Source organism: Rattus norvegicus, chromosome 1 (assembly GCF_021556685.1).
Source record: "Rattus norvegicus strain SHRSP/BbbUtx chromosome 1, alternate assembly SHRSP_T2T, whole genome shotgun sequence".
Classification (NCBI taxonomy): domain Eukaryota; kingdom Metazoa; phylum Chordata; class Mammalia; order Rodentia; family Muridae; genus Rattus; species Rattus norvegicus.
In genome coordinates, this window is record NC_141534.1 from 194,404,505 (window position 1) to 194,424,402 (window position 19,898).

The 19,898-nt window shown below is 51.9% G+C and overlaps 2 protein-coding genes across 22 annotated transcripts; one reads left to right on the forward strand and one right to left on the reverse strand.

Moving 5' to 3' along the window:
* The first annotated feature begins 4,224 nt into the window (after positions 1-4,224).
* Positions 4,225-10,186, forward strand: Doc2a (double C2 domain alpha). 7 transcript variants are annotated; one of them, XM_087587196.1, is made up of 11 exons: positions 4,225-4,578; positions 6,094-6,377; positions 6,733-6,812; positions 6,990-7,064; positions 7,175-7,284; positions 8,418-8,544; positions 8,624-8,683; positions 8,766-8,929; positions 9,017-9,098; positions 9,188-9,284; positions 9,367-10,186. In XM_087587196.1, the coding sequence occupies exons 2-11, from the start codon at positions 6,107-6,109 to the stop codon at positions 9,510-9,512; spliced, it is 1,212 nt and encodes a 403-aa protein (XP_087443322.1). In that variant the 5' UTR covers positions 4,225-4,578; positions 6,094-6,106; the 3' UTR covers positions 9,513-10,186. The 7 variants fall into 7 exon arrangements, with proteins under 7 accessions (XP_087443322.1, XP_087443315.1, XP_087443309.1 ...); XM_087587189.1 differs by lacking the exon at positions 4,225-4,578 and adding an exon at positions 5,224-5,558 and having other exon boundaries at positions 6,028-6,377; XM_087587183.1 differs by lacking the exon at positions 4,225-4,578 and adding an exon at positions 5,224-5,558.
* Ino80e (INO80 complex subunit E) lies at positions 9,064-19,670 on the reverse strand. Of its 15 annotated transcripts, none has more exons than XM_087659741.1 (8): positions 19,636-19,670; positions 19,450-19,594; positions 19,221-19,291; positions 18,977-19,029; positions 15,474-15,552; positions 15,280-15,391; positions 14,835-14,951; positions 9,064-10,473 (listed from the first exon to the last, which is right to left on the reverse strand). In XM_087659741.1, exons 2-8 carry the CDS (start codon positions 19,528-19,530, stop codon positions 10,252-10,254), a joined length of 735 nt encoding a protein of 244 aa, XP_087515867.1. In that variant the 5' UTR covers positions 19,531-19,594; positions 19,636-19,670; the 3' UTR covers positions 9,064-10,251.
* Between the last annotated feature and the right edge of the window lie 228 nt (positions 19,671-19,898).

Here is a 19,898-nt window from a genome sequence, read left to right on the forward strand (position 1 = left end):
ATCAGATCTCATTACAGATGGTTGTGAGCCACCATGTGGTTGCTGGGACTTGAACTCAGGACCTCTGGAAGAGCAGTCGGTGCTCTTAACCACTGAGCCATTTCTCCAGCCCGGGGAAACGTTCTTTACAGCACACTGGTCAATACAATGTCCATGTCTAGACTGCAGCCTGGCTTTGGGACACAGCACTTACCCTCTGAATACACGACAAGCAAGAGCCCCAACACCACCTCACCCACATACACAGAAAAATAAAACCCACCCCTATCCTACCAGCCAGACAGAATAAGGAAGATGAGAGACCCTTTCTCCTCAAGTAGACCTCTGGACCACCTTTCCCTCCATCTTTCTGACCATTAATTGTACAGAGCTGCTGTGTGCTGCCCTGGACTCTAAGGTTTAGAACACGTTGTGAGGATGTGGCTAATGAGAGGCAGAGTATTTGTAGCAGAAATCTGAGGACCTGGGTTTAAACGCTCAGAACCACTGGGCATGGTGAAGCACACCACGGGATAAAATCCCAACAGAGGCGGGAACAGCTCTGAGTTCCAGGACAGCCAGAGCTACATTGTGAGACCCCGTCTCAAAAAATAAAATTCCCCAGAACCCACCCAAAGCTGCACACATGTAAACCGAGCACTCTTAGTTGGAGGTGAGAGGTGGGGTCAGAAGACTCTTGGACGACCTCTGACTAGCTGTGTGGGGCGGGGAGTGCGAGATAGAGAATTTGTCTCAAGGTCGAAGGTGAGAATACACAGGCTGTCTTTTGACTTCCACATATATGCCATGGCATACACAAATGAGGGAAGGAAAGAAGGGAGAGAAGGAAAAGGGAAGGAAGGAAAGCTAGCTAGTTAGGTACATCATTTCTGCCTCCTGGAATCAAGAGAATGCTCACAGATGCATCTTCGTTTAGAAGAGTCGGACAACTGTTGGTGCCTGCACTTGCTGCCTGCACTCAGCCCTTTCTGAGGGGGCTTTGTCCCCTCCCCTCTCCTTACTAGAGCCTCTTGGCTGAAGTCCACCAGTGGAGGTTACTTCCTTTTCCATTTGGTCTCTCTGCGGGGTGCCCCATCCCTCATAGCAACACACTCACCCTCACCGGTTTTCAAGGCTCCTCTTGGCCTCCTCTCTTCATATATATATTCCCTCTCCCTAGGTGATCTCATCTATTCTCATGACTTTAAATACCATCTATATGCTGGTGACTCACAAACGTATATTTCTAGCCCAGACCTCTCCTCGGAGCTCCAGACTCCCATGCCCAACTTCCTGCTTGATGTCTCCAAGTCCAACGCCAGGAATTCTACAGGAAGGCCTCAATTCTTACTCCAAACCTGCTCCCCTCTCCATCTCGACGAATGCTTCTGCAGTGTTTCTAGGTGTTTACTGGGAACCTGAGGATCCTCTTAGATCTTTTTACCTGACAAACCCCAAGTGAACATCTGCTGGTGTGATTTCCAGCAGAAAGCTCATGTCTGCTTAGATGTGGTGGCAACACAACTGCACTCCAAACACAGGAGGCTGAGAATCCTGAATCCAGATCTGCCTGGAACGTATGCGGATTCTGTCCCAAAGAGGAGAAGGAGAGGAAAGAGGACAGCAAGGCCAGGCAAGGCAGAAATCTCACATTTGATCCTCCCCTCTCCCCCCTCTTGCCCCCCCTCCCCCTCCCTTTCCCCCCTCCGTCCCCCTCTCCCTCACTCTTCCTCCCCCTCCTCCCTCCCCTTCCCCTTCTCCCCTGTCCCTCTCCCCCTCCCTCTCACTCTGGTTTTCTTCTGTTCAAGCCAAGGTCTTTCAACTGATCTATTGAGTGCCATAGACTTTGGTCTGGTTAATGTGGATTCCTACCTCCCAAGTCCTCAACCATTAGCAAGAACCAGTCAAAGTCAATGTACTTCAGGAAAGGCTCCTGTATGAGAGCCAGGCCAGCCCTTCCCCCTTTCCATCTCCCATTTCCTTTCCTCTTCTCCAAGCTTTAAGTCACACCGGTTTCCAACCACCCTGTATTCTAGGTTCTCATCAAGTGGTTAATTTTTCTGAGAGGATTGTGTTTAGTAGCCCAGGCTGTCTTCAAGCTTAGAATCCTGCTTTCACTTCCTGAGTGCTGGGTCCCATTCCAAAGGCTTACTCAAGGTCTCCATAGTCTCCCAGATGCTCCCATACCTTGCCCAAGCCGCTCCTGCTACACTCTGGATCCAGCTCATGCCTCATTTTGGAAATGCCAGTTGACACATTTCCTGTAGGAAGGGTGCCCTGATACACCTGGCTCTGGGCCATCCTTTGGCCATCTTTTTTTTTTTTTTTTTTTTTTTTTCCGGAGCTGGGGACCGAACCCAGGGCCTTGCGCTTCCTAGGCAAGCGCTCTACCACTGAGCTAAATCCCCAACCCCCATCCTTTGGCCATCTTGATTGTTGGAATGAATCATCCGCGTGTCTATTTCCCTACAAGGCTGTGAGGCTGGAGCCTGCTGCATAGAAGGTATTCAAGAGATGATGGGGTAATAGGACGTAGGTATGTTGGGCACAGAGCTTTTCCCACTGTAAACTGCTAAGGCTCATCACTGCTTGCCTTGTCCTTGGGCTCTTGCCTTTGGGGGGAGGCTTTGCAAGGCTTGCTGGGATAAGTCCAAGATGTCCACAATGAGATGACAGCAGTGAAGGATTCATTGATCACACAGCTCCTTTCCTTGGCTCCCAGGTCCAGACCTACAGCCTTTGCTCTGTAGTGCTGGCTGTCTGGAATGCACTACGGCGACCGTGACGTGGAACTCATTGACAAATGTTCTGCCTCTGCCTCCCAGGTCCTGGGCCAGGAGGCCTGGCTTCCTCCTTCCTTTACCCCAGAGAGCTATGAAGGTCGAATGCTTTGTCTATACAAGGCCCTGAGTCTGGTCTTACACAAAGACAAATGGTAAACGTTCAATATTTATTGACTTGTGTGCTATGTCCCATGTGTAGGGGTCAGAAGTCAATCTGTAGGAATTCGGTCCTTCCTTCTACCATGTGAAGTCCTATAAGCAAAGCCAGGTTTGCATGGCAAGTGCCATTACCATGTGAGTTACCTCACACCCTCAAATGTTTGTGATTTTAATGTGCTCTTTGGAAGGGGTGACATGATCATGGCACAATTCAGAAGCATGCAGGTGGCTCACACCTTTAATCCCGCCTGGGGTCAGAGGCACACAGATCTCTGAGGCCAGCCTGGTCTCCACAGTGAGTCAGAGGCCAGACAGGATTACAGAGGCACTGTCTCAAAGAGAACAACACAGGAAGATTTGGAGGCCAAATCTTTCCTATTCTTGCCCTTCCCTGCTTCACAACAACCTCATCCTTTAGTGGTCACCATAGATACCATTTTCTTGTGCAGTCTTCTGGAAGTAATATACGCACAAATAAACATGTGTAAGGTCTTCCCCCCATTCAACGGCAGCATTCCCAGGTGCTGCTCTGCACTCTGCATCTTGGCTTAAGCAAAAGAGATTACGAAGACAATTTTGTGTGTATGAGAATATATATATATATATATATATATATATATATATATATCTGTAGCCTCACTTTTCATGGCTGCATAATATTTTGATATGGGAGATTATGTCATAGCTAATTTAACCAGTCTCTCATGCCTGGACATTTCATTTATTTTCTTTTTAGAAGTTGTAGGTAAGTCAGATGGTGGTGCACGGATTTAATACCAGGTCTTGGGAAGCAGAGACAGGTGGATCTGAGTTCGAGGTCAGCTTGCTCTAAAAACAGTGAATTCCAGAACAACCAGGGCTACACTGAGAAACCCTATCTCAAAAAAAAAAAAAAAAAGAAAAAAAAAAGGTTGTAAGGAAGAATCTTGTGCTGAGACTTATCCATTTCATAGGGGACCAGTATTGTGTTATGACTTTATATTATTTTAAAGTTTTAAAATACAAACATGTAAAATTTACTCCCATGTTATCTTTTTTTTTTTTTTTTTTTTTTTTTTTTTTTTTTTTTTTTTTTTTTGGAGCTGGGGATCGAACCCAGGGCCTTGTGCCTGTTAGGCAACCATGTTATCTTTATTCAGTGCCAGGGAGCAAACCGAGTGCGTGCTAAGCACACACTGTACTGGGGCCGCAGGCCTTGACAAACATTCAGGTGTACAGTTAGTCAGTGTTAGGCATAGTCACATGTTGGGCAGAAGAATTTCTCTGTTGAGGCCCAATATTTAGTGAGGCTGACTTAGTATCTGGGGCACTCCGGACTCAGAGATGAATCAGCCTGGTCTCTGTCGCAACTCCCCGGCTCTAAACAGGCAAAACTGTCATCAGAACTGAGTCTAAGGGTTTTCTGGCTAAAGGGATATAGAGATGAGAGGGTGTGTGTGTGTGTGTGTGTGTGTGTGTGTGTGTGTGTGTGTGTGTGTGTGTATGGTCCAAAAGATTGCTAGGAACAGGTGACTTGGAGTGATCAGGGAAGGCAGTTCTCAGGAGTAGTGGATCCTAGAGGAGATCAGAAACTGAAGGTCAAGTGTTATCTGCCAAACGTGGGCAGGGGATTCCTGGCCCTGAAGGGCGCCTCTGAGGACTTGGCCTTTCCAAGAAGGTAAGTTCAGGACACAAGAAAATCGAAGGTTAGGGTTGAAGCCTCCTGTAGCACAATCTGTAATCCAGTGAGGTAGGAGATTCAGGAGTTCAAGGCCAACCCATGCTGCCCACCTGGCTAATGCCCATTAAGATATTAAAAAAAAACAAAAATAAACAAAAACAAACAAACAAACAAACAAACAAAAACAGACAGAAGGCTAGTGGCGGGAGGCAGGAGGCAGCTCGTGATGACTGCAGGTTCAAGGAACCGAAGTGGAGATGGCAGAGGGTGGTGGGAGATGTGGGTCTGATAATGGGACCCAGGTCCCGAGCTGAGTTGGATCACAAGATGGAAGGACAGAAGGGAAAGCCAGTCTCCTTCCGAATGTGGTTTCCCAGAGAAGCAGGAGCAGGTCTCTCATCTTTTGCCTGCGGGTCCCTAGGTCACTGCGGATCTCTAAGCCACACCCACGGACACCCAGGGAGGGGTAGGACAGCTGCCCTTTCCTTTCCCCTCTGGTGCTTTCTGGGATGGGGGTGTGAGTGAAACCAGCGTCGCTATGGCAACCAGGCCCGGTGGTCGGGCCCTGGAGCCCTGGGAGCCAGCGAAGGCGAGAGGCGGGGCAGCGGGAGGCGCCAGGGCTGCGCGGCGGGGCGGGGGCCTGGGTCTCCCGGGAGGAGCTGGGGAACACCGGGCGCCTCTCGCGGAGGTGCACGCCAAGTTCTCGGGTGAGTGTGCACGCGTGTCAGCTGGCCCAAGGCGCACGGGCGGGTGTGAGCGCGAGCACACGTGTGGAGTGTGCACTCGCGTGCGTTCTGGGGCCCGTGCCTGGCCCTCTTCGCCCCGCGCCCCTCCCGGCGGCCCGCGGCAGCTCCCGCCACTCCCGCCCCGCGCCGCTTCTCGCTCGGTCCTCGCCCGCCGCGCCGCAGTCGCCGCCGCCGCCCAGCCTGCGCCCACGGGCGGCCCGTGCTGGGCACCTGTTGGAGGCTCAGGGACAGGTGCGGGGGCTGGACCGGCCAGGGGAGCGCGGGTGAGGGTGAGAGGCGGAGAAAACCGAGGCAAGGGGTCCCTTCGTTGGGAGGGCGGATGACCCGGGTTAGGGACTAGGCAGGCAGACAGGCAGAAGAAGCTTAGGCTGAGTGAAGAGAAGCCTAGAGGGGTGGTGGGTGACACCCTGGCCAGCCCCGCGCCAAATGCAGAAGATGGCCAGAGCTTCAGAGCAGCAAAGGAGGGGGAACTGTGGGGTTCCTGGAGGACTTGCAAGGATGGGGACAGAGGGAGAGCCCAGAATAAGAGGAAAGCCCTGGAAAGGTGACAGAGGGACAATGTGCAGGTAGTGGGCAGGGTTAAGTGGGAGTCACGACCTGTCTGCCAGGACTGATCTGACAACCCAGCCAGCCCCTTGTGAAGCCAGGCCTCCTGCCTGCCCACCAACTAGCACAGATCATCCTCTCCCTCAACACCCAGGAAGGGAGGGCAGTGAGGTTCCTACAGACCCCAGCCGGCCACTCCAGCTCTACACCCGTCTCCCAGCCAGAGGTGCTGCATGAGGGGCCGCAGGGGCGATCGCATGACCATCAACATCCAGGAGCACATGGCCATCAACGTGTGCCCTGGACCCATCAGGCCCATCCGCCAGATCTCCGACTACTTCCCTCGCAGGGGGCCAGGACCAGAGGGTGGCGGCGGCGGCAGGGGCTTCGGGGAAGCCCCAGCTCATCTGGCCCCTCTGGCTCTGGCCCCCCCTGCGGCTCTCCTTGGGGCCACTACACCCGACGATGGAGCTGAGGTAGACAGCTACGACTCGGATGATACCAGTGAGTCTGGGGGCTCAGTGAGCTTGTGGGAGTGAGCAGCCTCCTGAATGCGTGTGTGCATGGAGGATGGGGAGGAGGAAGGGCAGTCCCGCCACCACAGCTGCAGTCTGGGTGCAGATTACAGCTTCAGCAAGGCTCAATATTCAATATTTCTGCTGAGACACTCCACCACCCACACAGACAGTTGCGGCCGAGCCAGGGACCTAGACGCAGGCATGCACATGGCTGCTCAGCCTCCTGCACATACACTGGCAGGCCGGCAGAGATAAGGGCACATTCTTTTAGCCGCCAGGTCTCACACCTTGACATGGACCAAAGTCTCACGTTACTCTCTCTCCTCTCGCTTTTTCTGAAGCTGCCCTGGGCACGCTGGAATTTGACCTTCTCTATGATCAGGCTTCCTGCATGCTGCACTGTAGAATCCTCAGGGCCAAGGTGTGTATCCCTCCTTCCTAGCCTGCCACCCTGGGGGGGAGGTTCTGCCTTCCCCCAATCAGGGCATATTCTTACTCCTTCTGTATCTCTGGAACCGTACTCTGTGGGGATCTAGTCCTGCAGGAGGAGGGAGAAAGGCTTGGGAGGCTAAAGTCCCCTTTGAATCCTGTCCTCTAGGGCCTCAAGCCCATGGATTTCAACGGCCTGGCTGACCCCTATGTAAAGCTGCACCTCCTGCCAGGAGCCTGCAAGGTATGTCTCCTTCCAGGACTGGCTTGTTTATGGGTCCCTCCCCACCCCCATCTTAAGCCTTTGGGGGTTATAGGGTCCATGCATCAGAACCCTTTGTCCCCATGCCCCAGGCCAATAAGCTAAAAACCAAGACACAGAGGAACACACTGAACCCAGTGTGGAACGAGGAGCTGACGTACAGTGGAATCACAGATGACGACATCACCCACAAGGTGCTCAGGTGAGGGCTTTTCCTTCAGGCAGTACCTCTGGGAAAGCTGTCATTGTAATCTTTGTTTGGTCAATCGCATGTCCCAAGCCCCTGTCTTGGTGACACTCCACAATAACCAGCGGCCCCCACAGCCCTCGGCAGCAAGTTCAAGTGTTCTTAATGGCCTTCTGGCAGCGGGCTAGGTTTGGCATCTGAGGGCTTTTAGTTGTGCCTACATGCCCTTGGCCTCCGGCCAACCTCAATCTTTGATCTGAGGCTCAGCCCCAAATGTGCCTCTTCCGGAAAGGATTCTCTGCTCTCCAAGACACCCTTCCATAACCTTTGACTCTAGTCAGATCTATACACCTCGGGCTGCCCACCCTATTCCATAGCTACCTATAATCCGAGGAGGAAAGTCTTCCCGGTCAGAGAACTTGCCACCACGCTAGGTGTGAGAAGCACTTCTAAGGGGAACGGAGGCAACTGAGTCCAGGTCAGGAGAAACTTCTTCCTTTACGCTTGGGTGATAGGGAACTGCTGAGGGCTTCTTATCATGCAGAGATAAAGGCAGAAGCAGCAAAATTGGCCTCACAGTAGACAATGAACCCTTGAGGTCGAGGTCACAGAGGCAGTTTTGATTTTTGACAGGGTCAGCCCAGGCTGGCCTTGAACTTGGTGCTTAGGATCACAGTGCCACCGTACCCAGTTCCTAGGGAGCATTTCTTTGCTTTAACTCTCACGACAGCTTTAGGGCACTGGGGTGACTTGCAAAAGGTCACACAGGTAATGAGCAGGACTGAGATTTCAATACATCGTACCGTAAACACTCACGTCTCCACCCCATATTGCTGAACCTGGGCCAGGCTCGTCTTGCTCAAATGGGAAAGAAAAGGGCACCCAAGTCAATCAGAAGTCCTTGACTGGTTACTACCACTGTGCCTGTGGCCATACCCACCAAGCCACATCCGTGGGGTTCAGCTGGGTAATTCTTGATAAGATACAGGGCAGCCCTGGGCGGGTCCAATTGCCCTTCTCAAGCCCCCACCCATTTTACAGATGAGGTGTTGAACTTAGGGCAGACCTGGAATCAGTCTGAGGACCTTTTTCTCCCTCCGGAGTGGGCCTCAGATACCCAGGGACCCTGACACTACCATTCCCGCCAGGATCTCGGTCTGTGATGAGGACAAGCTGAGTCACAATGAATTTATTGGGGAGATCCGAGTGCCCCTCCGCCGCCTCAAGCCTTCACAGAAGAAGCATTTTAACATCTGCCTTGAGCGTCAGGTCCCGGTCCGTGTGGGGCTAACAGGTATGGGGCGAGGGGCTCTGGAAAGGTCAGCTGGCCAGAACCTCTTCTTTGCCTCCTCAGCTTCCTTCGCCCTCTTCAATGTCTGCGGCGCTGAGGGGCATATCCTGTTACCTGAAGGAGGTGAGGCACATGATGCTGAGAACCCTGTCTAGGTGGGGGGTGGGGCAAACCACAGACTGACCTCTGCCTCCTTCTCTGGCAGCTAGAGCAGGCAGAGCAGGGACCTGGGCTGTTGGAAGAGCGCGGGCGCATCCTGCTGAGCCTCAGCTACAGCTCTCGGCGGCATGGGCTGCTGGTGGGCATTGTTCGCTGTGCTCACCTGGCTGCAATGGATGTTAACGGCTACTCTGACCCTTATGTGAAGACGTGAGCCCTTGCCCAAGCCTGACCCCAGCCTAACTGCTCTGGGGCCTAGCCTGTCCCTAACTAACTTCACATTCCCCTCTCCCCAAGGTACTTGAGACCAGACGTGGATAAGAAATCCAAGCATAAGACGTGTGTAAAGAAGAAGACGCTGAACCCGGAATTTAATGAGGTAAAAATGGCAGGGAGCAGAAATCAAGATGGTCTGGGGAGAGCAATGTGAGAAGGTCTCTCAGAAAGCACCTCCTGCCTTGTTCTCAGGAATTCTTTTATGAGATGGAACTCTCCACTCTGGCTACCAAGACCCTGGAAGTCACAGTCTGGGACTACGACATTGGCAAATCCAATGACTTCATAGGTGAGTGGAGGAGTCCACCAGGTGTCAGGGAAGTGGAAGAGAGTGGGCACTGACAGGTTGGCCTGCCTTGCCTGTTCTTCAGGTGGTGTGTCTCTGGGGCCAGGAGCCCGGGGAGAGGCCCAGAAACACTGGAGAGACTGTCTACATCAGCCGGACACAGCAGTGGAGCGCTGGCATACCCTGACCAGCGAGCTGCCCCCAGCAGCAGGGGCGTTGCCGTTGGCCTGAACAGACTGCAGCTGCCCAGCACAGGCCCTCTGCGGCCGGGTCCAGTACCCAACCTTCGCACGAGTGTGTTGCACGTTTACATGGGTGGGACGCCCCTGCCCCACACTACCTGTCTTATTTTTGTGAGTCTCTGTGACCGTGGGTCTATCTTCTTGTGAGGGATGTGGAGAGCTATATTCACATATGCAAACTTCCTCCTGCCTGACTTGCTCTTACCTGCAAATATGCAACCACCCCATGCACAGGGCTACGTGGGAGTCTCCTGCCAGTGCCCCACCCAATCCTGCAGCTCCTCTCTTGGCCTCTCCAGGCTGCCTGGTCCCCTGCCCCACAAGGAGGGGGTGGGATTAGGGGAGATTAGAGGAGGACATTTCCAAATAGAGGAAAGGATAAGGAAAGAAAGAGCCAACTCTTTAATACAGAGCCTTCATTAAAATGTCCCAGCCCTGCGCAGCTGCTCTTCTAAAGGGGCGGCCACCAAGGGTCTCTACCTTCCTAAGATGTAGCAGACCCTTTTGGCCACTCATTAAATAATTGTTCCCAGGATGGGGGTGGGTGTAAGGGCAGGGCCCCTGCCACCTTCCTCGGGGACATTTGTGCATGTTTACGCCTTTTCTGATTGTGTCAGTGGCCGAAGCATGGCAACTGGGCATCAATAAACATCTCTTGAGGAAGTGGGCTCAGTGTGCTGGCTCAGGAGGAGCACTGGGCGGGGTGCCTGGCAGGTAGCACTGAGTGGCTACTCCGGGATGTCGATCACCAGGTCATCATCTCCGTCTAGGGCATCATCTCCGCTGCCGGCATCGCTGAACATCTGCTGAGGGACGGTGCTCAGGATTGTATGTGGAGGCATCTTGGGAGGAGGCAGGGGGGTCAGAGCTGCCCCAACACTGGCACCAGAACCCCTGGCAGGGAAAGCCAGCGGTCCACCCACAGGGCAGTCAGGGGGGCCCACCGCCATCTGCAGCAGGGGGAGAAACATAAAGAGGTCTAGTCAGATGCACCAGCACTAGGAAGCTGCACAGTGCCCACTGAAAGGCAGGTCAAGGTGTGTGTGTGGGGCCCACTGCAGCCCCTCAGTCTCAAGCCATGAATGCCTGGGGTGAGGGGCAGAGATGGAGGCATGATGGGAATGGGGTGAGGGGAGTCTGACAGGGACCCTGACAGAAAGGCTGGGCTCTTCCTTTTCTACCAAGGCACTCTGGTTGCTGTGTTCACGGTTACAGCCAGATTCAAGACTAGTGCCTTCCTCCTGCCTCTGGGCACCACCTGCCACCACTGGTCGGCTCTCCCTCCTCCTCCTGTGGGAGTCACTGGTCTATGAGGCATCACAGGCTACCTAAGCCAGAAGCCTAAGCAACAGCTTTGCTCCCCAGTTTCTATGACCATTGTGGATGAGCCCCTCCTTGGGACGAGCCCCAGCAGCCACCAGCCTGGGCCAGGACCTTCTCTCAGCTCACCTGGTCTAGGCACCAGCCTCCTAACTGGACTCCCTGCCTTCAGCCTCTCCCAGCTCCAGCTCCTCCTCCACACTGCGGCCAGAGTGGTCACTCTAGAACACAAACCTGAGCATGTCACTCCTCTGCCTGAGGGCCTTGGCCTTGGCTGCCCTCAGGATGGGCAGTGAAGTGTGCCTAACAGGCTGGCTCCGTTCCATTTGTTAAAGTCATGCCTTGTCCTCTAAGTTGCAAAGGACTGTTTGCCCAACCCTGCCAGTCCTCATACATCCTCCCTCAAGAGAACTCCCTGGATGCCATGACAGCTCATGTGCCACAGGTACACACTGAACACCTAATATGGCCTAGGTGACTTCTACCAGTAATCTCCACCTTACATACCATCCTAGAAGAGAGACAGGGTCATCTGTCAGGAGAAGGAACTGAGGTGTGCAAACAGAAGTTAAAGTCTAGTCCTCACTGCACAGCTGCCAAGGGGCCCATGTGGCTGGGGCAGCGAGCAACACATGTGTGTGGCCTCTACAACGACCTCCTGACATTGCCATGCCTGGCCTATGGCCTGCTCCTGCTTCTCAAGGACCCCCTCCTCTTCCTTTGCTTGTGGAGTGATGTGAGGGTGCTAGAGTAGGCGAGGTCTCAGACAGGGGCAGCTTTGGGAAGAACCAGGACCCCTAGAGTGGTTGGAATGAGAAGGCTTCCCCCATAGGCTCTTATGTTTGAACATTTGGTGCCTAGCTGGTGAAACTGTATAGAACTCAGTAGCTGGTCTTGCTGGGGGAGGTGTGTCACTGGAGGTGAGGTTGGACTTTTCAAAAGCCCTTGAACTTCTCATCTAGCTTAGATGCTCTCTGTCTCTCCCCTCTGTTCTCTAAAGACTCATGGATTCTAGTCCTCTAAAACCACAAGTCCCAACTAAACACTACTGGTTGCCTTGGTCATGGTGTCACAGCAATGGAAAAGTAACCAAGATAGCCCGAGTGCACAGAGAACTGATGCACACACATGACTAAAGACAACTCCAGGGGACCAGGCCTCTATGGCTCCTCTGCATCACCACCCCACTCCCCAGGACCTACACTCCCCAGGACCTCCTCAGCATGACCAAGAGCAGCCAATGCAGCTCTATGGGGCTGCCAAGGCGCAGGCATTGGCTAGGCTATGTTCTCATCCTGCACTCATTTTAGCCTCTCGAGTGCTCCATGAAGGAAAGAGAGCTCAGTGACACACCCAAGGTCACATGTGAGTATGTGAAAGAGTTGAATCCAAATCCTTTCTCTCCCACCTAGGAAGTTCTGGGACTCAGCTCTTCAGTGGTGGCATCTAGGCCTCCCTTCTGTGTCTTCAGCCATGTTGCACCTCCCCCACACCCATCTGGGACTATGCTTATCTTACTGACCCAGTGCTCCATCAGCCCTTCCCTGATTCCCCATGCCCAGAAGCAAAAGCAGTCGATTCCAGCCTTTCTCTTGCATCCCAGCCACCACATCCAAACCTGCCAAAGCTCTTACCTGGCCTAGGTTGCCGTGCCGTGTTTTCTCCCACCGTCCTGAGTGCTTTCAGGAAAGGCCAGCATGCATTACTAGCCCAACTGTTCCCCAGTGCTAGGGACTCAAGGCTTTGAAAATGCCAGGCAAGAACTCCCACTGAGCCACTAGTCCTGAGAATTCACACGTAATCCCCAGGAACTAGAGGAACTTCCCTCCCTATTCCTTCTTTCTCTGAGACACTCATAGTCACCTGCCTCTGCCTTCCAAGTGCTGGGATTAAAGGTATATAGCACTATGCCAGGCAGAATTCGCACTCTCAGCCACTATAAATACACTCTGATTCTGCTTGTGATGTCAGGGCACCCAGAACTGTGTAGCCTGGTCCCTACTCAACTTTGCTTCCCAGATGAGGGGCATGGCCGCCTCCCTTTATCTTAGGTTTGCTTCTCATCAGTCCGGAGCGAGCTCTAGGTGCAGCCTTTTCCCCTTCTTCATTCGTACAGCCCCAGCTCACAAAGGCCACTGTCCAAATAGCATTTCCAGATGCCCTCTCGACAGGTTCATGGCCAATTCCCATCTCTCTTCTAGAACCAGCTTCTCCCATAATCCTCATTTCAGCTGCCGGTCTGCGTCTTTATACTCTCAGGTTAAGAGCCCTGGGATTCGGGGAACCCTTCTCCCTCTCAGTCAAACTGCAGCTCTCAGGAAACCCCAAAGGCCTTCTGACACGGATCCATGGTGTACTCTGCAGGGTTCTTGCAGTCACTTCCTTCTGAGTGTACCCAGGCCTGTCTCCACAGAGCCACTTTGTCCATGTGTCTGAAAATGCAAGCTGATCTAGACCTTGCCCTGCTCTCCCTGCCCTAGCAGCTCTTACTCCATTCCCACATAAGCCCTAGTCCCTAGCACCTCGAGGCCCCATGTGCTTTCAGCCCTTGGCTCTCATCAGTGACCAAGCCTCCTCCCTTTTGTTTTTGCTCGTTTTGAGACACATCCTGACTATGAAGCCCTGGCTTGTCTATGCAGCTCTGGCTGGCCTTGAACTCATAAGAATTCACCTACTTCTACCTCCATAGTGCTGGGATTAAGGACATGAGCCACCACACCCCTGGCCTCCTTGTCTTTCAACAAGCATGTTTACCAGACTGAAACCCTTTCCCAGACTCCTCATGGCTTATTTCCTGAATCCAGTCAATAGCACCCTAGATTATCCACCTTAAAAGTCCCACCGATGGAGAGCGCTTGCCTAGCAAGCGCAAGGCCCTGGGTTCGGTCCCCAGCTCCGAAAAAAAGAAAAAAGAAAAAAAAAAAAAAAAGTCCCACCGATGGGGTTGGGGATTTAGCTCAGTGGTAGAGTGCTCAAGCGCAAGGCCCTGGGTTCGGTCCTCAGCTGGGGGGAGGGGGGAAGTCCCACCCATTCTGTTCCTTTTTCTCTACTAGGGCCAGTGGATCTTTTTTTGGTTCTTTTTTTTTTGGAGCTGGGGACCGAACCCAGGGCCTTGCGCTTCCTAGGTAAGCGCTCTACCACTGAGCTAAATCCCCAGCCCCGGGCCAGTGGATCTTATTTGTCCTCTGCCTTGTGCCGGAACAGGAGGCCGTATGAGGTTTGTCTCAATGTCCGTGGCAGAGTTGCAGCACTCCAGATAGGGTCTTTGACACAGACATAGGAGGCAGTCACGGACACTTGTTCATTTTACCAGGTTGGATCACTTTGAGTCTAGGATACTTGCTCAGAGTCACACTGTTCTGAACTGTGGAGGCCTTGATTAGACTCTAAGCACCACAATCCCAGCCCAGCTCCAGGGCTGCACACAGTACTCATGCACAAAATGCTTCCCTCTAGCCATGCTGTAGGTCCCAGTCACACAGCCAGGCTGTGAGGCAGGACCTCAAGTGCCCTAACTTGGGAGTCTTCCAAGACTAATTGTACCACTGCCAGCACAGTTCTCTGCTCTGCCCTTCAGTGTTGAGCCTTGGGTTAAAACTACACATCTCAAATTAACTTTTCAAAATTCCTGGACATTGGCAAGGCCCTGGGTTCGGTCCCCAGCTCCGAAAAAAAGAACCAAAAAAAAAAAAAAATTCCTGGACATTGGACTAAGGGTGTAGCCAAGTCATTATGCTAGTACGCACCAAGCCCTGGGCTCAACTCTCAGCACTCCGTAAATGAGGTGTGGTGGCACAGGCCTGTAATCCTAGCACCAAAAAGTTGGAGGCAGGAGAACCAGAAGTTCAAGGTCATTCTTCCTAGATAATGCAGCAAGAGACCCTTTCTCAAGCAAAACCACTCAGTTCCTGTACATGCCCCCTAGAGCTAAGCTTCCTTTAGATCCGAGTCCTGCCTTGTGGCCCCTCCCTACAGTCCCAGGTCAGGGTACCTTGAGTTTCCGGGGTAGGCGGGGCCGTTTCTCCAGCTTGGGCCTCAGGGGGCTGGGCTCAGGCAGCTGCAGGGCCAGGTAGTCAGAAGGGAATGGGGGGTAAGGGGGAGAAGCCAGCTGCAGGTGGGAGCAGGAAGATGGAGATGGGAAATGGAGCAGGTGAAGGGAGGGGATGTACACAGGAGAATGGAAAACAAAAGACATGCTGATGAGTGTGGCTCCCAGGGCTCCTGAGAACAGAAGGGAAGGGACAGCAGCAGGACTGTGTCCTGGGTCTGCCCCTACACAGGCAAGAGTAGGCCACCCTGACTCACACCCGCCAGAGGTTACTTGCTGGCCACAGGTGGACACATTCTGAATCAGTAAGACTCACCCTTGCCCAAGCGACACCCACAGTGTTCCCAGGCACGGTAGCACACTACCTCCTAGCCTTGTCCCAACTCACCGAGCTCAGGTATGGGGAGGGGGCCCCAGAAGTCTGCAGGGGAAATCCTGATGAAGGAGGCAATGAGAGGCTGGAAGGGGATGGGGCACCTCCCATCGGGGGGCTTCTCTTCCTGGAGGGTAGGGAGAGAGTTAGGAGCAGCAGGAAAGCCCAGATCCCCACTCCCGCCCTGGAAGAGTCTGGTTCCTGCTTACCTCTTAGGGGCTGGTGTGTCCGACAACTTGGGCGTCCCTTCGGTCTCACTGTTGTCTGAAGACGCAGTGGCATCTGAATCTGTGGGGTTGTAGAGGGTTTCCCAATCCACCTCAGAGGTCTGCAACCTCAACACTACAGAAAGGTGCTAGGGAGGGTGACCTCCCAGTGGGCACACATACACATGCTCTGGGGAATCCCTCAACTCTCACTCCACTTCTCATAGGCACAGGCACTCTTTTTTTTTTTTTTTTTTTTGGTTCTTTTTTTCGGAGCTGGGGACCGAACCCAGGGCCTTGTGCTTCCTAGGTAAGCGCTCTACCATTGAGCTAAATCCCCAACCCCCCCCCCCCCTTTTTTTTTAAGGATTTATTTGATGTATGTTCCTGTCTTCAGACACACCAGAAGAGGACATTGGATCCCATTACAGATGGTTGTGGGCCACCATGTGGGTGCTGGGAGTTGAACTCAGGACCTCTGGAAGAGCAGTCAGTGCTCTTAACCACTGAGCCATCTCTCCAGCCCCCTCCGTGGCACTCTTGCCAACACGTGCGATGTGCCAGGCTCCTTACACTCTGCTGGTTTTTTAGGCACAGAAGTAGGAAGTGTACCACCTGTGCTCCCAGATGAGCTCACTGAATGCAGAACGCAGAAGGCACTGCACGGAGCCTGTGAGTCTCTGACCACCCTAGGCCATTCTCTCATGTGCCTCTAAGTAACTGTCAGTTTCTGCTCTACTTTCCTTATCCAGGGACCCATACAACATCCCTCAAAACCATTAGAGCTTCCTCTGCTCCACATTCCAACTGCCACCAGCTAGGCCACCAACATGTTAAGATCACCGGCTCAGCCATTTGCCACTTGCTGTTCAACCCAATTTAGGATCTCGGTCCACATGCTTTAGCATCTACCTTAGCACACACTAAGGCCCGACCCCGGCCTCTGTGCTCTGGCTAATGGCTTGCTCAGTGCAGTCCCTCGAAGGCTCATCATTCACCGAGCAACCACTGCACAAGACACATGTTTTCTTCTACTTGGATCCCTTATTTATATCCAAGACTCTCAATGTACGTGCATCCCTGGGTGGCCCTGAACTCTGAGACCTTCCTGCTACTATCTCCTATGTTTTTATGTATGTGTTTGTGTGTGGAATGTTCATGCGCAAGCCTGAGGAAGTCAGAAGAAGGCATTCGACCCCTTGGAATAATGATGTCTGTTGCGGTTGTACACACCAGCCTGGGTACTCTAATCAACATTACTCAACTAGAATTCATAGGTGAACTGCTACTTCAATTTCTACATATTCCACCCCTTAAAGTGGCTTTCTCTCATTCACACACAATTCAGATACTACATGCTTTTGTGTGATCTATAAGCTAGAACACTTTGTTGTTGTTTAAAATGGATCTCTGTAATCCAGGTTGGCTTGGAATTCACCATGTTGACTACGCTGTCTTCTAAACTGGTGGTTGTTATGCCTCAGTCTCCTAACTGTTAAAATTAGAGACATATTCCACACGCCTAACTGGCTCTCACTTATTTTTGTTTTTTTTTTTCAGAAAGGGTCTTTGTAGTTCAAGCTGGCTTGGAACTTAAGAGTTATCCTTCTGCCTCAGCCTCCCAATGCTGGGATTACAGATATAAGGCATCTGCCCCATGGCTCTTGCATTTGTAGCTTTTCATTTTTGCTTAGAGGCAGGGCATTATGTAGTTGTAGTTGGCCTTGAACTTTTGGCCCTCCTGCCTCTACCTCTCAAGAAGGGCTGGGATTAAAGGTCTGTCCCACCATGCTTGGCTTTACCTCCCACCCCCTCTCTATGAAACATGGTTTCATTTAGCTCATATTTAAGCTTTTTAAAAATTACATTTACTTATTTGTGTGCATATGTGTGCATTCACGAGGAGGTCAGGGTACAATTTAAGGGGACGATTATCTCTTACACTGTAAATCCTAGGGATTGAATTCAGGTGGTCAGGTTCAGCCACAAGTGTCTGTGCTACTCAACAAGCCATCGCAAAAGAAACTAGGTGTGGGCTGGAGAGGTGGCTTCTATTCCAGAGGACCTGGGTTCAATTCCTTCACTGCTCACAACCGTCTGTAAGTCAGCCTAGGAGACCCAGTGCCCATTTGGGCTTCCAGAGAGACCTGTGTGTACATGGCAGGCAGGTAGGAAGGCAAACACCCACCCGTGCACATAGAAATAAATATCTTAAAAACTGAAGGGTTGGGGATTTAGCTCAGTGGTAGAGCGCTTGCCTAGGAAGCGCAGGGCCCTGGGTTCGGTCCCCAGCTTCGAAAAAAAGAACCAAAAAAAAAAAAAAAAAAAAAAAAAAAACTGAAAAAAGTAGGTGGGTGGGTGCTGTGGCACAAGTATGAAATTCCAGCATGGGCGAGGTTTGGGTATGAGTGCAAGACCTACTAGTGCTACAAATGAATATACCTCAAACAACAGCAACAAAAGCAAAAAGTAAGATATTATAAAGATTACATCAAGTTATATAAAATTCAAAATTTAATGTTTACAAATAAAAGTTCTAATAAAACAGAGCCATTTTATTTACTAATATGCTGGCTATGGCTGCATCTGCATGAGCTAGGCAGTTTGTTTAATAACAATATTTTATAAGACTATTTTCCTGACCCTTTGCAAAGGAAATGACTACCCCGTTTCCTGCTTCGAGGTTTATTTTTATATGAACATGCTGTTGCTGTCTTCAGACACAGCAGAAGACGACACAGGATCCCATTACAGATGGTTGTGAGCCACCATGTGGTTGCTGGGAATTGAATTCAGGACCTCTGGAAGAGTGGTCAGTGCTCTTAACCACTGAGCCATCTCTCAGGCCTGTCTTGCTGACTTTAATCCTCCTGTTATACAGTAGTTACTGCCGCCTTTAGTCCTCATCACACTCTCACCATCACTTAAAATCCTAGTTTGTTGTTTTCTTCTCATTACCACAGTGTTTGTGCAGATGCCCATATGCTGTGGCAAGTGTTTCAGGTTAGAGGACAACTTTCGGGGTCATTCTCCTTTAAGGATTGGGTCTCAGTAACTAACTCCATGCCTCTGTCATGCGTTACTGGCATGGGGTGGGGTTCTGTATCTTTCTAGTTTTTTTTTTTTTCATTTATTACACATAACTGATAGAAATGACAAAGCAGCCAGAGGTTTCCTTCATTTGCTAGCCTGTGACAAGCACAATGCCTGGAACACAGTGGATAAGTAAATGCTTAAGAATCGAGGGGCATGGTATGTCTAAGGCTAGCCTCAGGCTAGCCTGGTCTACAAAGCAAGTTCCAGGCAAGCCAGGGCTACACAGAGAAACTCTGTCCTGTGGGGTAGAAAAAAAGACAAAACAGAGAGAAGGCAACAGAAGGCAGCAACTAGGCTTAAGAACCATTGGAGGGGCTACATCAGCTCCATATCCTAAGAGGATGAACCCAGGAACACTTGTTTAACGAACCAGTATCTCATGTCCTAAAAATGTGCATGACTTTGCTCACCGGAAGAGTCTTCATCCACGTTCTCATACTGCAGAAGTCGATCTAGAAGGAAACTGAGAGAAGTGGGAAGGAGAATGATTATTCCCATTTTGGTGATGTTCTTGAGCTCTATCTAGTCCCTCCTAGAAGGCCCACTGGATCCTCCTAAAACTGCATGCATTTGGGGTCCTATTCCAGGGCGGAGTGAGAACGAGGATTCCCAAGGATGAGGAATCTACATTGCTGTGTCCACAACAAGCCTTACCTCTTGTCTCGGGAAACCTTCAGCAATTTTCTTTGCGCCTTCCTGAGCTCCTCCTGGAAGCACTCGTGTTCCTGCAGCGGACAGGGAGGGTGCTGAGCCAAGAGCAATCCGTAAAAGACCCAGAACCCAGAGACATCTCTCCCTACTCACCCCCTTTACCACATGGGTAAACTGAGGTCCTCTCAGAGCTAGGCCTCACACTCCATAACCGTCCCACACCGGTACTCACGTAAATGAGGAACTTGAGCTTCCGCTTCAGATTCCTGTATTTCTTTTTGTAGTCCACTTCGCCGTCCGCTGGTCCGTTCATGACCCGCCTGGGAGAAGCGCCCCGGAGTAGAGTCCCGCTACCCAAGTCCGCCCGTCCTCTCTCTCTCACACACACACACACACACACACACATACACACACGCACACACCCCTCCACTTCCGGACTTTGCAACGCCGTACGAAACGGACTACGACTCCCGGCGTGCTCCGCGCGCAGGGAGCGTAATCACACCACCCGCCCTCCTGGGGAAGACCTGAAAGGAACGCAGCTTCCAGTGGCTTCGCGGTGAGCTGAGGTCACAGAGGAGCTGGACACTGGGGGGCGCAATTATTGATTCTAAACTGATTATAAAGATTTGGAGCCATAAGAATATAACCAGAAAGTCAGTGTTGGCGAGAATACCTTTT